This window comes from Cyanistes caeruleus, chromosome 20 (assembly GCF_971803275.1).
Source record: "Cyanistes caeruleus chromosome 20, bCyaCae1.hap1.1, whole genome shotgun sequence".
NCBI classification, from domain to species: Eukaryota; Metazoa; Chordata; class Aves; order Passeriformes; family Paridae; genus Cyanistes; species Cyanistes caeruleus.
Genome location: NC_141720.1, coordinates 2131526 through 2148558, shown reverse-complemented (window position 1 = coordinate 2148558; position 17033 = coordinate 2131526). Strand labels below are relative to the sequence as shown.

Here is a 17033-nt window from a genome sequence, read left to right as displayed (position 1 = left end):
GAATGGGCTGGGGGAGCCTATTCCAGGGATCAGCCACCCTCTCAGGGAAGAACCTTTCCATAATATCCACTCTCAGCTTCCCCTGATGCTGCTCCACTGCCTTTCCTCCTCCTGTGCTGTCCTGGCCACCAGAGAGGGGATCAGCAGCTGTGCCACGAGGTCCCCTCCTCAACCATCCAAGTCACCCAGATGTTCCTCACAAGTCCTGCCCTTGGTGCCTTTTTGGTTGCCCTCCCCTGGACACACCCTCAGAGCCCGATGTCCTTTTCCTGCTGAGATGCCCCAAACTGCTCCCAGCACTGGAGACAGTGCAGGGCAGAGCAGGTCCATCTCCTCCCTCCCTCCCCTGGCTGGTGATGCTGTGCTTGGGGCACCCCAGGGCACGGAGGGGCTGCCCGAAGGTCACCTGTGGATGCAGAGCTCTGGAGGCAGCTCTGGAGGTTTCAGGGCACGACAGGAAGGCAGAGCTCGGGGTGACTCCCTGAGCCCAACTGCAGCTGCACGGAGTATAAAATGAAAGAGAATTTGCATGTCTCCCCATCTCACAGAGCCGGTGGCTGGGCGGGGGATCTGTTCACCTTGTGACATCAGAAACCTCGGCTGCAGAGCAGCACCTCGAGAGAAATCCCTGAGCGAGAACATGAAGCTGCTTCCCCTGCTCACAGCTGCCTCCTGCCTCACGCCCCCGGGGCCCTCTCTCTCTGCACAGCAAGTGATGAAGTTGTTTTTTCCAGATCACATGAGCCAGGATGAAGGGGGAAAATCCTGCCAGGAGCAGAGATGGGCTGCAACTTGAACCCGACCGAGGGGAGCCACAGAGCAGTGCCTGGAGGGCTATATAAGAATGTGCCAGGCACAAGAGCAAACACTTTCTCAGGTGAAGGACTCGCATGAATCAGCCATGAATGAAGACGCTGTTCCCAGGAGGCTTGGAGCCACTAACAAAGTCTGTTTGTATTTCATCATCGCCACCATGGGCACATTGCTCGTCTTTGCCTTGGCCACCATCATGGTCCTGGTCGTCCAGAGGACGGTAAGAGATTGATTCTCTTCTCTTCTCTTCTCTTCTCTTCTCTTCTCTTCTCTTCTCTTCTCTTCTCTTCTCTTCTCTTCTCTTCTCTTCTCTTCTCTTCTCTTCTCTTCTCTTCTCTTCTCTTCTCTTCTCTTCTCTTCTCTTCTCTTCTCTTCTCTTCTCTTCTCTTCTCCCTTCTCCTCCCTTCTCCTCTCATCTCCTCTCTTCTCTTTTCCCTTCCTTTTCCCTTCCCTTTTTCATTCTGTGGCCAGAAGAACATTTCCTACCTCTGTTACAAATTCACACACACATGAAATAGGGGAAAACTCAGATGAAAGAACTTCAGAAAAAGAGGACCTTTCTCCACAGACAGCATTTATTCTTGGCACTTTCCTACTCTGTAATTGGAATTGTACTCTGCAATTGGGATATTTAATCTGTAAATGGAAAGAGAAGGCTCCCGATCCAAGGTGCCAAGCAGGCTCTGTCCCTCCTGGTTTGCTGAGTGTCTCCTGTTGGTTCTTTGGAGAGCAATCTGCGTTTGAGAGGGTTTGCTGTGCTCTGCTCCTCTGACATGGATGGCAGCAGGGGACATGGCACAGCTCTGTGGTGCTGCCTGCCCATGTGGGGAGGCAGAGCTGTCCCAAAGCGCCCAGAGCAGTGCTGGGGGCCAAGGAAGTCCCTCGTGCCCCCTGTCCCCTCAATCCTGCCTTGGGTGTGGTTTTTAATGCACAAACAGAGTTGTAGAAAGGGTATCAGTGGCACAAGGTCACACACAAACAACTTTTCCCTCTTCCAACAGTCACTTTAACTTCTTAAAACAAAAGATTGCTCTCGAATGGATCTGGAGTTGATGGAGAACCAGTGACAGCCAGAGCAGAGATGGTTGTGAGGATAAAAAGTGAATTTCTGACCTTGTAGGGGCATTTCCATCAACTTTACCCAGGTAAAATGCCAGGTTAGAAGTTTTACAGTCTCTGAAATCTTATTGCAAAAATCAAAGTGCTGAGGTTCCCCCACTACTGTTCATAGGGATGGAGCATATTGTGCAGGAGCTGGAAGATGCTGGCCCAAAACAAAAATATGATCCTTTGACTCAATATTTTCTCTTGCTAAATTTCCCCTGTGCAATTTGTGTGCCTGTGTATGCACATTACCAGAAATTAAACCGGGAAGGCTTGACTGATACTCCTTCAAGAGAGGAATCATTTACCTGTAATCAGTGTTCTCCCAAAAGAGAAGCACTTTGAGGACAGTTAACTTGAGGCATGGGGCTTTTTAAGTGAGAAATAGTGGGATATCAGGGGAGATCTTTAAAATAACAGTCTAGGTAATTACAGACTTGCCACAGCTTTGCTTTATAATGAGGCTTTCATTTGTACTGATTATGGAAGCAAGCATTAAATCACCTCTCCATCAGGATAAAGCAGTTATAGGAGTTGCCAGAGGAACAAGATTGCTGAAAGAGCCAAGGTTTTGACTTAAAAGAGTAATGACACCATTGCAGCTGCTTTGAAAACAAGCTTGGCTGAAGGAGGAAATGAGAAGCTGAGGGGTGTGAGGAACAAATAAAATCAAGCAGCAATTTTACGCTCTGAAGAGAATTTGGCAGCAAAACACAGATTGTGTTTTGCTCTCAGGGAGTTCAGGAGCAGAACAGCCTCCCCCCACCTGAACTCCCTGAACAGAGTCAGGTCCTGAACTCCCAGAGCACAGAGCAAGGGCTGCTGGTTCTGTGGAACAGGTTCCACAGGGAACTCCAGGCTTGGAGCTCTTGGCTGCACTGTCAGAGTGATGCTGGGCACAGAACCTTTTGGGAATCAGCTGTGGCTGGGCTGAGCATCCCCAGCACAGCCTGCCAGGAGGGGCTGGGGAATCCTTGCAGCCCTGTGGATATTGAGTTGCTGTAGGGACCAGAGCATCGCCAGCTGACTTCACTATTTTCTTTATAACTGTGACAAAAGAACCAACATTTTGTGTGATCATCTCCTTGGGACAATCAGTTCTTCCCTGGAGATGTTTTCAGCTGCTTTGTGTGATTGGTCCCTGACTTCAGGGGTGACTTCACACCCTCCTCACGCTGAGCTGAGAGAGAAGCTTTCCTTTCCCTCTGTTCCAAGAGGGATGGTGTTTGATGCTGTGGCACCCAAGGTTGGTGCCACAAGCATTAAGGGGCTCGTGGTGTGACAAGATCACACTGTCCCTGCCCCCATCACAGGCTGCCTTCTGATAAATTCATAATTGCCTAATTTAAGTCGAAGGAAGACAGGCTGGAAAAGGAAAATCAAACTCTGCAGAAACCAGGCACCTGCAACCCCCACAATCTGGGTGCTCCAAAGAAGGGAAACACAACATGAAAGGCCGGATGAAAAAGGCAACTATGATTCAAAGCTGCTTCTCTGAATCCTACAGCACCTCTAGCAGACATTATCACACCTCCCCACTTTCCAGCACCCCAAGAAATTTCCTTTACGCCTTGTTTTTAAGAAGGGTGGCACAGCATGTTAGTGCCACATCTGGGAAGAGTCAATTTTAGAGCTAAACTCTGGTTTTTTTGGAGCTATTTGCAGTGCTGAAGTCAGTTCATTTCTTCAGCTTTCATCTGCTGAACCACTTGGCTTCAGGCCATTGTTGATCTTTCACAAGCGACTCAATTTTCCTCTGGAATGGGAATAGTCTCTGTAAGGTGGTCTGGAGCCACCATTTTTCTTCTTAACACTGTTTAGAAGAGTGTTAAACCCTCCACCCTTCTGCCTGCTGCATTCCCTGCTGGATATATGTGTATACACACACCTCTGGAGATATCTGTGAGTACTGAGAGAGAGATGTGAAGCCAGGGGCAGAGAATGGGACAGGAAGGGCTGGAAAATGTCATTTTAAGTCACACAGACCCTCACAAGTCTGGTGCTGTACAGGAAGCTTCATCACACACCTGGGCCTCCCATGAACAAATTCTGTGTGAATGTCCAGAGTCCATGATCTGGGTTAGTCCATCACTGCTCTGGATTTTGTAGACTTCATATACTGAACCTCTAAATTGTGTAGGAAAACCTTTTTTTTTTCACCAGTGTGGCGAATACTAAAGGTCAGAGCAGGTTTTTCTGTTTGCTGAGTTGCTCTTCAAGGTTGTTAAGAACCTTTAGCAGTAGGTTTGTGAATGACTCATAGAGCACCCAGCAGGATCCTGCACTATTTATCCAGGTTTTATTTCTCCTTAAAACTCATTTCAGCCCCAAGGGCCCACTCGGGGCCTGCTGGCCCCCTCTTGTGGCAACGCTGACAGACAGGGAAATAAAACAAAATTTAAAAAATAAAAGTAAATTCAAATACTGAAAATTCCTCTAAAATCAGATTTCCCACTCGCTGAGCACTGCAAGAAATCCTCTGAGGCTTTTCAGGAGAAAACTGCCCTGGCCCAGCTCTTGCTGTGGCTGTTCTGTGCAGTGACAGTCACCTGCTGGCTGGAAGTGACTTTAACCACTTCAACAGCTTTGGTCAGCACAGGAAAAAACCGATTTTCACCCTGGGCTGTGATTCCTGTGAGGTTCATTATCCTGTGAGCCGTGGGGACAGTGCTCTGCTCTCTGCACTTTTCATGTCCCAGCTTCGGCCTTCACCCCTTGGTGCCTCAGGAGGAGCTGCCCCCACCTCCTTCCCCAGCCAGAGCTGGGGCACAGAATAAATCCCAGGATCACTGAGGTTGGAAAAGACCTCCAAGATCATCAGATCCAGCCTGTGCCTGGTCCCCACCTTGTCCCCAGCCCAGAGCTCTGAGTGCCACCTTGGCCTTCCTTGGGCACCTCCAGGGACGGGCACTCTGAACCTCCCTGGGCACTTCCAAGGCCTGATCACACTTTCCATGAGGAAATTCCTGCTGAAATCACAGTGCTTTGAGGCTGAGAAGAAACCCAGGAGAGCCCTGGGGCTTTGTTTTGATTGAAGAATTTCCTTTGAGGGCAGGGGACCAAAGAGCTCTTCCCCATGAGCTGCCATGTGGAGATGCTCTTAGAGAGAGGGCCCTGGCCCAGTTACCCTGAGCCCCTTATGGGGACTGTGGTTTGGGGGAATTTCCTTTCCTAGAGGCAGATAAAGATTTCACAGAATCCCAGACTGGTTTGGGGTGGGAGGGACCTTAAAACTCATCCAGTGCCACCCCTGCCATGGGCTGGGTCCCCTCCCACTATCCCAGACTGCTCCAAACCCCATCCAGCCTGGCCTTGGGCACTTCCAGGGATTGTAAAATGACTAAGAGAATTAAGAAATAAATCACTTTCACTGGCACCTGATTATAATTTTCTCTAATACAGCAAACTCAAATTGTTCTGCTTGCTGCGTAAAGACTGAGCTCCTTCATCACCAGCCCTCAGATCACTCCAGACAGGATGGAATTTGTTGTCTTGAATTTTTTCTGGGCTGGCACTGTAGAATTTAATCTCTTTGGGCTCCTCCTGTGTGCCTCTTTGCATTCCAAATGACAGCATTACATGAGATATTCTTGCTGCTGGAAAAGAAAGAAATAATACCAGTAATATTTCAAAGGAAGTCCTAAAGGTTTATTTCAGTATCTACTCAATTGTCACTAAAATAAATTGCGTTGGTGTGTGCTGGTTTTTCTTGCTGGGATCCTTCCCAGGTGAGAACACAATGCCTTTAGTCCATTTTAATTTTGTTTTTATGCTCTGAGTGCAGAGCAGGCTCTGAGCCCCCAGCAAGGCAAACACCTCCCTGGCTGCCTGGTTTCATTGAGTGCAATCTCACTGGGGGCAGAGCATCCTTTTTCTGTCACCTAAAATGTCCTGAATTCTCCACAGAGAGCAGGAATGTTCAGATATTTCTGTGAACAGCGACATTTTCCTGAGTGTGTGAGAGACAGCAGCCCAGGGCAGGGCAAAGGAAGGAGCTGAGAGGTCCTGGCAGAGATTCCTGGGGGTATTTTCAGTTCCAGCCCTGCTCAGTTTAACATTTGGTGATCTGTGATGAGATCCATGAGAGTTCCCAAGTGAGGATGTTGTCTCAGGGACAAAAAGCTTGGAAATATCTATATTTTTTCAAATGACATCTCTGGGTCCCTGCTCTCCTGCTGCCCAGCACCTGATTAGCCTGCACAATTAGCCCAGCTGAATTGCACCCATGGAAGAGGAGCTGGTTCAGCCCAGCCTGAGCAAAACCCAGTCCCTGAAATCCCTGTGAGACTGAAGGGAGCTCCCAGTGCTCTCCTCAGCTGCTGGAAGAACACTTTGCTCCTTGAGGGACATTTATGAGCTTCCAGGGACTCTGGGGTGTTTGGGTGACAGAAAGGTGTCACCAGAGGAGTCCTGCTGCATTTCACCCCTGGAGCTGGGATTTCTCACATCATGCTGCTTGAGGGCAGTTTTGTGCCATTTTCACCCTTGGTTTTATTTCAGAAGAAGTAGGAGATGTGAGGCAGGACATCACTGTCGTGCTCAGACCTTTTTGGGGCTCTACAGCTTCAGTGATCTTTCCCAAGCACTTGGCTCTCCAGGTTGTCCAGTCCCACTCTGTCTTACTCTCTCCAAGCCTTGCAAGCCACAGAGAGAGACTTTTACAACTTGTGCTTCAGAACAGAACCCACATCATTTTCTTACTGTGTCAGAAACGTCTGTTTTCTGTGTTAGAAAAAAACAGAAATGTTTCAGATCCACAGTTGCACACAAAATGGGTGTTTCCTATTCCCAGAATAATCCAACTCTTCTCTTTTTTCTCTTTTAGGTAGCTGATCCTGCCATGGAGGGCATCAAAAAACCCATCAGGACAGGTAAGACCTCTAAACAATACAGGCAATTTGTTATATCTGTAATACAAATATTGCCCAGGGTCACAAATAAGCCAATTGTGCACATCCTAACATTTCCAATAAAAGCTCCTCTTGGTGAAGAGCCAAAGTAGTGGGGAAAAAAAAAAAGAAAATAAGAAAAAGGCTTTCAAATTACTCAGTACATCCACGATCCAGTGCATGGCTGAAAAAATAAAAATATTTCAGAATGTGCCCTGGGGTGTCTGTTCAAAAGAGCTTTTTGCCAGGAGATGTGAACATCACTTTGATTTTAAGGTCTTGTTTTAAGTGCTAGCTCTTGCAAATGCGTGTAAAGTCCTCCTCTTTACGGGGGAGGGTGAAAATGTGTTCCACATATCCCAAAAGAACTCCTGGTTTGAGGGGAAAAGGAAGAAAGGAATGGGTGGGTCAAGAAGGGACAAGGGAAGAAGAGCAGCAAAAGGCACAGAGCAAGGAATTGAAACAGGCAGAGTGTGAGCACAGGGAGCCTGAAATAAGAAAATTTGTCTAACAGAGAATTTTCTGAGATTGTGCCCCAGCGTAACTCAGGAGCATCGGTCACGTCACTGGCACTGCCTCACACGGCTCCCAGCACCAAAATTCCACTCCTTGCAAATGCAAGTTCCTGCCCCATCCCAGAGGGCAGGAGGTGCCAGTAACTCCCACCACAGTGGGGAATTGGAGCCCCGTGCTCATCTAGAGCAGGATGGGAGATGGGAGGGCACTGGGATTGTTCAGCTGGAGCAGACTGAGGGCAGAGCTCCCCGGGGGCTGCAGCTCCTCCCGAGGGGCAGCTCCGCTCTCTGCTCTGGGACAGGGACAGCAGCCAGGGAACGGCTGGAGCTGGGCCAGGCCAGAGCTCATTAATTAATATACCCACTGAGGGCCCCTATCAGAGAGCTCTGCCAGCTGCTGGCAACCAAGCAGGGACTTGTGGCAACTCCAGGTCCCACCCAGAGACAGGAACAGGAGAAACATTCAGGAAGAGGCTGGTGTGGAGTTAGATTTGGATCCATTTTTATCTGCCAGGGAGCCCAGGTGGAAATTGGGTGTGGTTTGTACCATGAGCCAGGGCTCCTCTGTTGTTAAAATGGGCAAGGGAATGGAAAACCAGCATTGCCCAGCTGGCAGCAGGGTGCTCAGCCTGGCTCTGGGATGCTCTGGGGGTGCACAAGGCCAGGCTGGACAGGGCTTGGAGCAGCCTGGGACAGTGGAAGGTGTCCCTGCCCCTGGATGAGTTTTAAGGTCCCTGCCAATCCAAACCATTCCATGATCCTGTGACACAACAATTCTCTGCTGGGTCCAGCTGAGGTCTCAGCTTTCACTGAGATGCCAAGGGCAACAACCCAGACCCGGCCACAACACTGAATTAATTGTGCCTTATTAAAGCAGGGAAACACAATGATTTAATTTAAATCTCCAGTGAGATTCTGTTCTATTGTTAGCTAAACACCAGTGGGCACTAAAGCAGATTTATGGGACGTTTCCAGCCCTGAGTCAGCTGTCAGGCCCCAATGGATGGGTTGCAGGAATCCACAGGCACAGGCTGAGGGTGATGCAATGTCAGCTCATTAAATGTTTGTGTGAAAAATGGGATCAGTCTCCTCAAATCCTCCATGCCACTGTCAGTGCAGGACCTGAGCAACAGGGAAGGAATTAAATCCATCACCAACTAAGAGTTTGTGAAATGTTCTTTCTGTGAAAGCATTTCTCTGCAGAAACTCATGCCCATTTCACAAATAACAAGTCATGTATTAGTGTGGATCTGAGGGGTATTGTTATGTTCATTTTTTAGAGGGAAAATGAACTCACAGACAAATTGATGACCTGGAAAGGTACAGCCCTCATCATCTGCTTGCTGGTCTCTCCGAGCCTCATTTCCCTAGGAATTGTGTAATCCTGGGCTGATGGCTTTTCTTGTTATTTGAGCTGCAAAGATTTGGAATCAAAATCTCATTTACAAGAGGGAAAAAACAGAAAAACCTGCAGATACAAATGAACACACACACACTATTTATAGGTATTTTGCTCTGGCACTGCACAGACCAGGAAAAGAAATCCAGCACCCAGCTCTCAGTTTCAATATATAGGTTCACAAATAAAAACCTGGCTCTGAGAAATTAATATCATACAGGTGACAGTCACCAACCTGCTACTGTGGAGAAAATCAGGCTGAAGCTAAGGAGCCTTTTCAGATTTGCAGCAAAATCTCAGGGGGCAGTTTGGCCTTCTGCAATTAAATCTGATCCCAACATGATGAGGGGGCTGGGAAGGGGCTGGAGAATTCCTGAGGGAGCTGGGAAGGGGCTGGAGAATTCCTGAGGGAGCTGGGAAGGGGCTGGAGAATTCCTGAGGGAGCTGGGAAGGGGCTCAGCCTGGAGAAAAGGAGGCTCAGGGGGAATTTTTGGCTCTGCACAAGTCCCTGGCAGGAGGGGACAGCCCCAGGGAACAGGGACAGGAGGAGAGGGAACGGCCTCAGGCTGGGCCAGGGGAGGCTCAGGGGGGACAGCAGCAGGAATTTCTTCATGGTAAGGGTGTCCAGGCCTTGGAACTGCCCAGGGAGGTTCAGAGTGCCCATCCCTGGACGTGTCCAAGGTGGTAAATTGATTCAAAAAGACAAAAATAAGTGATCTGATATCTTCTTTGGGGACTCCCCCTGAGACCCCTCCCTCCCAACAGCTTTCCTTGAAGCAGATCTGCAGTGCCTGTGTCTCACAGCACACACTGAAACTCGTGTGGCCTCCTTGGTGCTTAGCCCCAAATGTAACTTTGTCTTTCCTCCTCCTCACAGCGTTTTTAAGCTCATCTAATCCCATTGATTGCAGAGGGATTACCTCTGATTTACACCATGACTCGTGCAAAGCCCATTAGGCCATGTGAGCACATCCATCGATCAGTCCTGAAGCCCTGGTAATTTCAGCCTCTCTTGTCTTTGAGCTGAAATGTTTCAGAGAAAAGAATTCACTTGAAAAATAAAAGTAGAAAACAGTAACAAGCTGCCTCAGCAGAGTGAGGACCAAACCTGTCTCTCTAAAACAATTTTTTTCTCCATAATTTCCCTTCTGACTAATGCAGCTGATGTCACCGAATTTAAATACAGGCACACCAAACTTGCTGACACCAATAAACCTTAAATACAGCTCTGGAAATGCAAAGTGCAGGTGGGTCAGTGGGGGCAGATCTTTAGAGATGCCAAGGACACCCTGAGCAGCTCTGGGCAGTTTCTGGGTAGGTTCAGGGCTTGCCTTGAGCTTGAAGGGCTGCAGCCTCCAAAGGCTGCTTGTGCAGCAGGGGATTTTCAGCCTTTGGAGGGTAACTCCCCTAAATGCACCGAGTTTCTATAGAAAACTCACAGAATTTGAGTGTGAGTGGGCTCAGGGTGTTGATTGTGTTACCTTGTTATCACCACCAGAGCTTTAGGTGAAGTAAGGGCCAGGAGGGCTTTCACCCACCCTGTGCCACATCTCCACATCTCTGCAGTGCCTGTGCCCTCACCAAAACACTAGATTGACATGATTAACACAGGGAAAGCAGTCTTTGGTTTTTCTTTGGGGATTTCCAGAATGGTGAAGGGACTTTGGTACATGACTTACTCATTCTTGGAGAGCAGTGAGCTCCTGCTCACCACAAAAGTCTTTAAACTACTGAAATCAGAGAAATGTCGCATTTTTTTTCGAGATATCCACAGTTGCTGTCTCCAACAGGGAGCAATACACACCTCACCAACCCCCTCCAGCCAAGAGAACTTGGGTGTGGCAACAGCTTCTCCCTGATTTTTCCATCCTCATTATCAAAACTCCCTTAGAAATCAGGTCATGCAGATACAGCAAGGGTCTGGAGATTTGATCTCTTATCATTAGCCCCGTTTCAGGAATCCTGTGAAACTTAAGATCCTTATCCCACTCTGCATATAAATAGAGTTTTGTTTGGAATCAAGGAATCACAAAATACCCTGAGGCCCTGGCCCAGCTCCAGCCGTTCCCTGGCTGCTGTCCCTGTCCCAGAGCAGAGAGCGGAGCTGCCCCTCGGGAGGAGCTGCAGCCCCCGGGGAGCTCTGCCCTCAGTCTGCTCCAGCTGAACAATCCCAGTGCCCTCAGCTGCTCCTCATGGGCCCCTCCAGACCCTTCCCCATCCTTTGGACACTCTCCCACCTTTAGATCTTCCTTTATTGTGACTCTCAAAACTTCCTCCTGGACCTGAGGCGAGGCCACAGCAGCACAGAGCAGAGTGGGACACGTGAGGATCTTGACACACAACATCTGATGTCGAGTTTCAGTAGGATTTAATTTTGTGCATTAACTCATCCTTCAGAGTCCCTTGTAGGGCTGGGGATTGTGATATCAGTTTAATAAACTGAGTCACAGAAAAACTTTGGAGTTTTGTGTACCCTGGGAGAGGGAGAATAATTTGCTAAGGCTTTACTCAAACTCCTTCCTGCTTTATTCTCGGTGTTCAGCTGTGGAATGAAACACAGAAAATTCCCAATTTGCCATCTGAGCTCCTGTGCACTCCCACAGCCACAGCAGGGCTGGGAGACAGAAAAGAGAGCAAATACAAGGAGAAATAACCATTCTCCTGTCAGGTTGGAGCACTGGGATATGCACTGTTTTCCTGAATCCAACCCTTGCCCGTGTGTCCATCCACTCATGGACTGAGGGGACAATTCTGTGTCACACAGAATAGAGACAGAATAATCACAGAATCATTGACTGAATCCTAGAATGGTTTGGGTTGGAAAGGACCTTAAATCTCATCTCATTCCATCCCCCTGCCATGTGCAGGGACTCCTTCCACCATCCCAGGCTGCTCCAAGCCCATCCAGCCTGGCCTTGGGCACTGCCAGGAATGGATGATCAGTGCCATTAACTGAACATCCACTATGGTGAGAGGAGGAAAAACGTACAGAGAGGAGATGGAAGGCAGGAATATGGACGGAAATGCAAGGGGGGAGCAGGGTCTGGGATGCAGGAACTGGACCACACACAGGGATGCAGGGCAGGGATGCGGGGAACGGGACTCGGCTCCTCGGTGCGCTGCGGCCGCTGCAGTGCCGGGCACGGCCGTGGGATGGAGCCGTCCCCGCGGCCGTGGATGGAACAAATCCCGCGGCCGTGGATGGAACAATTCCCGTGGCCGTGGATGGAACAATTCCCGTGGCCGTGGATGGAACAATTCCCGTGGCCGTGGATGGAACAATTCCCGTGGCCGTGGATGGAACAATTCCCGCGGCCGTGGATGGAACAATTCCCGTGGCCGTGGATGGAGCAGTTCCCGGGGGATGGAGCAGTTCCCGGGGGATGGAGCAGTTCCCGAGGGATGGAGCAGTTCCCGGGGGATGGAGCAGTTCCTGCATCCCGAGGGATGGAGCAGTTCCCGGGGGATGGAGCAGTTCCCGAGGGATGGAGCAGTTCCCGGGGGATGGAGCAGTTCCTGCATCCCGAGGGATGGAGCAGTTCCCGGGGGATGGAGCAGTTCCCGAGGGATGGAGCAGTTCCCGGGGGATGGAGCAGTTCCTGCATCCCGAGGGATGGAGCAGTTCCCGGGGGATGGAGCAGTTCCCGGGGGATGGAGCAGTTCCCGAGGGATGGAGCATTCCCGAGGGATGGAGCAGTTCCTGCATCCCGAGGGATGGAGCATTCCCGAGGGATCATGAAGCAACATTCCAAAAGCACCCAAAGAGCCATTTTCAGGACTATGCCCCGATTAAATGTTTAAATGCTTTCTGTAGTTGCACCACAAAAATAACTCGGTTAAATTAAGCTTACCTGCACATGATTTCTGTTTCATAGAATCAGAGAAACCCGGGCTGGTTTGGGTTGGAAAGAACCTTAAAACTCATCTCGTTCCACCCCTGCCATGGCAGGGACACCTCCCACCATCCCAGGCTGCTCCAGCCCTGTCCAGCCTGGCCTTGGGCACTGCCAGGGATCCAGGGGCAGCCCCAGCTGCTCTGGGCACCAGAGCCTCCCCACCCTCACTGTAATTTCTCCTTGTATCTATTCCAAACACACCCTCCTTAAATTTAAAACCATCACTCCTATTTTTAAGGAACAGGGTAAGGAATTTCACGGCTGAGAGCTGCAATCTGCTGGAGCTTTAGGTTGTTATAGATTTACCAGCTGAGTGACACTGTTCTGAATTCCCATGGCAGGTCAGAATTCCTTAGCCAAGGAGTAAGAACCATGCTGGAAATGTGGGACTAAGTGCTGACTGCATTTTACAATTAAAAAAAAAAAAAAAAAAAAAAAAATAAAAAGCTCAGGAGCAATGAGTGAATCTGTTGTTTTCTTCAGGGAACACCTTTGAAGACTATTTGAGGATCCTACAGAGTGTCCCAGGCAAGGGAGCTGCTGCCTACATGAGAGGTCAGTGGGGAGTCCAGGGTGGGGGAAAAGGGTTGGGAAAGGGAAATTTCAGAGCTTGTCTGAAAATCTGCCCATGTCATTCACAATGGGTTTAGTGGCAAATAATGTTTCTTGTCCAAATGGACATTTTATAGGAAAAAAATTCCTTAGCTCTCCTGGAATGTGGCTGGCAAAGCCCTATCTGATCCTAGAAACCCTTTTTTTAACTTGATAAAAATAAAAGGAAATAAAGATTTGTCTTCTGCACACACAGAGAGGAATGTACATTTCCGTGAATTGTACAATCTCCATGAATATGGAAAGTACATGAATGCACATCTCTCTGGATTCCCTTCAAATGCCAAGTGGGAAAATAACGGAGATGAACATTCACGCCTTTCTCTGTCCTGGGTAAATCCTTGGAATTCTTAGTGTCTCACATCCATGTGTGAGCTCCCAGCTGTGTTTCCAGGAGTTTTCCTGGAGTTTCCTGCAGGAAACCACTGAGCAGGTGTGTCCTTTTAGCAGGAAACCCTGCTGGAAGTGTCCTAGGGCTGAAGAGAGGTCAGTGGAGCTGGGAGCTGACAGCCCTTTGCTTTCCTTCCAGTGTCCAGCACAGTGAACAGCTCCAAGCTGAGCCTGGTGGAGAAGGGGATCTGTGAGAACATCCAGTGTAACGGCCAGGAGCTGGTGATCACGGAACAAGGCCTCTACCTGATCTTCTGCCACTTGAACTTTCACTTCCCCAACTGCTCCAAGAGCCCCATCGACCTCAAGATCGAGCTCCTGGTGAACGGCAGGGTGGACAGGCAGACGTTGTCCACACTGTGCACGTCAGAAACGTGCCAAGACAAGACTTTTAAGACCTTGCTCCAGCTCCACTTGACAGATCTGAAAGTGGAGGACCGAATATCAGTAACACTGAACCATCCCGAATTCCTGAATGACGTTTCCCTTCCCAACGAAAACGTTCTTGGGGTCTTGAGGTACAGGGATGGAATGGCAGCTCCCTGAGCTCCCACTGCCAGCCAGACTTTTTCTCTGAACACCAGCAGCCTGCTTTAAACCACCAGCCTGGTTTAAATTTCCCACCTCACCTCATCCCTAGGGTGAACAAGGAACTTTGTGAGTGTCCCAGAAATAAAACACTGCAAGAGCTAAGCCTGCCAGCTTCCCTGGCTTGGCTTCGGGTGGGATGGTTGGACTCTCCAGCACACAACCCACAGACCCACCGAGGGATCCTCGAAATAATCTGTGCAAACACAGATTAAACCTCAGGCAGATCATGGGAAGACTCCACAATACGGAGATTTTTAGGGTCATAAACTGCTGGCACAGCACCTGTGCTCTGGACATGGGGAAATCTGTTTAACTCTATTTTATGGAGTAGTGATTTAACCTGGTCTTTCCAAAAACCCAACAGTCAAAGCTTGTAGTCAAGGCCCTTCTTTACCACAGGCACACGGTGACAACTCTGGAATAGATTCATGGTACAACAGCAAAAATGATGAAATTATTGACTCTCAGGCTGGTAGCTAAACTTTGGGGCAGGACATAGGAGATATGGGATTTACAGGATATTTCTGTGCTGCATTCTGCTATGGACCTTATGCCATTTCCTTCAGGTGTCTTCCTTGTCACTATTTATCCATCTTTCCTATTTAAATATAAATCTCTCTGGGACAGAGACTTTGTCTAAGCAGAGTGTTCAGCCTCTGTTCTCCCCTGGGGTTCTCAGGCCTTTCTACATTAAATATTAAAACAGCAATGGAGTTGCTGATTTGGCAAATAGCAACGTTCATTTCCTCGAGTGCCGCCCTGCCAGTCTGGCAGTCCCAGTGTGACACAGACCACACCGGGCTGGGAATCCTCTTCCAACACCAGCACTTCCTGGAAAACCAGGGCTCCAGACTTCCCCAAAGCCCAGACTTTGATCCAGACTTTCCCAAAGACGGTTTCAGACTGGCCCTCAGCAGAGAGCTGAGATGTTTGAGCAGGCCAGAGAATGGGTGGCATTTGAGCTTCTTTGGCTGCCTGGAATGTTCAGAGAATGCAGAATAGAAGAACAATCTCAAATCCTCTTATTCCATGAATTGCAGTAACCCAAACATTTATTTGCAATTTCATTCTTACAGTGTGGGGAGGGAAGGGACCAAGATGTTGCCAAAGTTGGTGCCAGTTTAGCCCTTCCCCTTTTCCCCTCATCTCTGGGATCCCAGGGAGGCCTTTTCTCACCATTATTGGAGTTTTTCCCCTTGCACAACTGACATTTTTCTATGACTGGAGCTTGGCAAACTCTCCACAGCAAACATTTAGTCATAGATTGAGTTTCTGGCTCCAGAAACCTGGTGGTTTATCTCATCCAAGCTCAGTGCCTGCTGCTGACTGATGTAGCTCAGTTGGTGTGAGCACACTCCAAATATTCCTCAGAGCAGCAATTTGTTTCTTGTTTTACATCACCAGAAACTGATGGTGCATATCAATGAGGTTTTGTCTCGTCCACCAGGTGACTTCAAATGACACCAGACACTTCCCAAAGGTCAGGAACAATTGATATGATTCACTTCTAGAGATACCCACTTTCTGTTTTGATGAACATTGATGCAAACAAAAATTCCTTTTGCTGTCAATGACTCAGGGGGAAAAAAATAAAAGAAAACTAAATCAAAAAGAAAAAAAAAAAATGAAAAAGCATGGATTTAGTTTTCTCTTCTTTCTTTTTCCCTTAGCAAAGAGGAATTTATTTTTATAAGAGTCAGCTGACCCTGCCTATGACTTTGGAACTTCCTCTGGGATCTTTTCACCCCTCTGGGCCCTATAAAACCCTCACATCTCTGAAAAGGGATTTTAATTTCTATTTGCCTCCACTTTGATACACACAACCAGTTTCCAGAGACGTTAAAGCAAGCCTGGCAGTGAGGGATCACAGCTCCTGAACATAGAAGCAGTCAGTGAATGAAAATATTCATCTCCTCACAGATCCCACTACTCCTCCTCTCCCTCGAGGCTTTGAATTCAAGGAGAAAGGGCATTCTTTTAAAAATAAAGCAGCTCTCCCTGCACAGGGTGATTTTATTCTATTATTTTGCCAGATGGAGAAAATCCTGACAAAGCAATGCTAAGCTGCTCAGCCCCAGGCATTTTAATACCTCTGGATAAAGAAACCTGGCCTCTACCCCATTGCCTCTGAGAAATAAGAATAAATTATAGCCAGAAAGAAAGCCCATTAATAGTGGACAATTTCCCCACCAGATACAAAAATATTAAATACCTTTCACTGAAGCAAGACCCTGAGCCAGGCAGACTCCAATTCACTTCATTCTTTCATCCCTTTTCCTTCTTTTATTTTTTATTCCCCCTAAGTTTTTTAAAGCAGGTCATTTTGACAACAAACCTGTATTTAAAAAAAATATCGAGGCTGTTCCTTCCCACAAGGATGTGTCTATCCAGCAGCTCAGGGAATAAAGAGCAGTTCTATTTATTGAGGGGCCTTCAGGGACATTTTGGGCAGTCAAAGCCCCCCAGGGCCCAAAAATGGGCCACAACTCACAGGTTTCACACTTTTATAAGTTTGGTCCATTTGCACATTGGGGTTCATCCCCCAATTCCAGCTGCAGGGAATGAAGTCATTTCCCCCAAGTTTGCTGCCCCCAGCTCCCTTTTGTTTCCATCTCTGGGGCCTGAGGCACTGAGGTGTCCTTGGTTGCCAGGCCTGGAGAGGAATTGCTGTGTCTGCCCAAAGTGGGGGAGCAGCAGCTCCCAGTGTGTGTGGAGTTTGGAGTTACACACTGGAGAACTGCAGGATTGCAAATAGATGGAAAATATAAAAGCCCAAATCCTAAGGGATCAAAGTAGTGGAGAAATTGTGCCAATTCCTCCTCTG

General features: G+C 48.5%; 1 protein-coding gene across 1 annotated transcript; it reads left to right on the top strand.

The window, feature by feature from the left end:
* Positions 1 to 609: 609 nt before the first annotated feature.
* On the top strand, positions 610 to 16212 carry TNFSF8 (TNF superfamily member 8). The gene is made up of 4 exons (XM_023938084.2): positions 610 to 1033; positions 6743 to 6788; positions 13100 to 13171; positions 13758 to 16212. Exons 1-4 carry the CDS (start codon positions 845 to 847, stop codon positions 14162 to 14164), a joined length of 714 nt encoding a protein of 237 aa, XP_023793852.2. The 5' UTR covers positions 610 to 844; the 3' UTR covers positions 14165 to 16212.
* Positions 16213 to 17033: the final 821 nt, after the last annotated feature.

Excerpts from the sequence above, each read along its gene's own strand:
- TNFSF8 (XM_023938084.2), top strand. The coding sequence starts at position 845 with ATGTGCCAGGCACAAGAGCAAACACTTTCTCAGGTGAAGGACTCGCAT. Across the intron at positions 1,034-6,742 it reads TCCTGGTCGTCCAGAGGACG|GTAGCTGATCCTGCCATGGA; the intron begins GTAAGAGATTGA and ends TTTCTCTTTTAG. Across the intron at positions 13,172-13,757 it reads AGCTGCTGCCTACATGAGAG|TGTCCAGCACAGTGAACAGC; the intron begins GTCAGTGGGGAG and ends CTTTCCTTCCAG.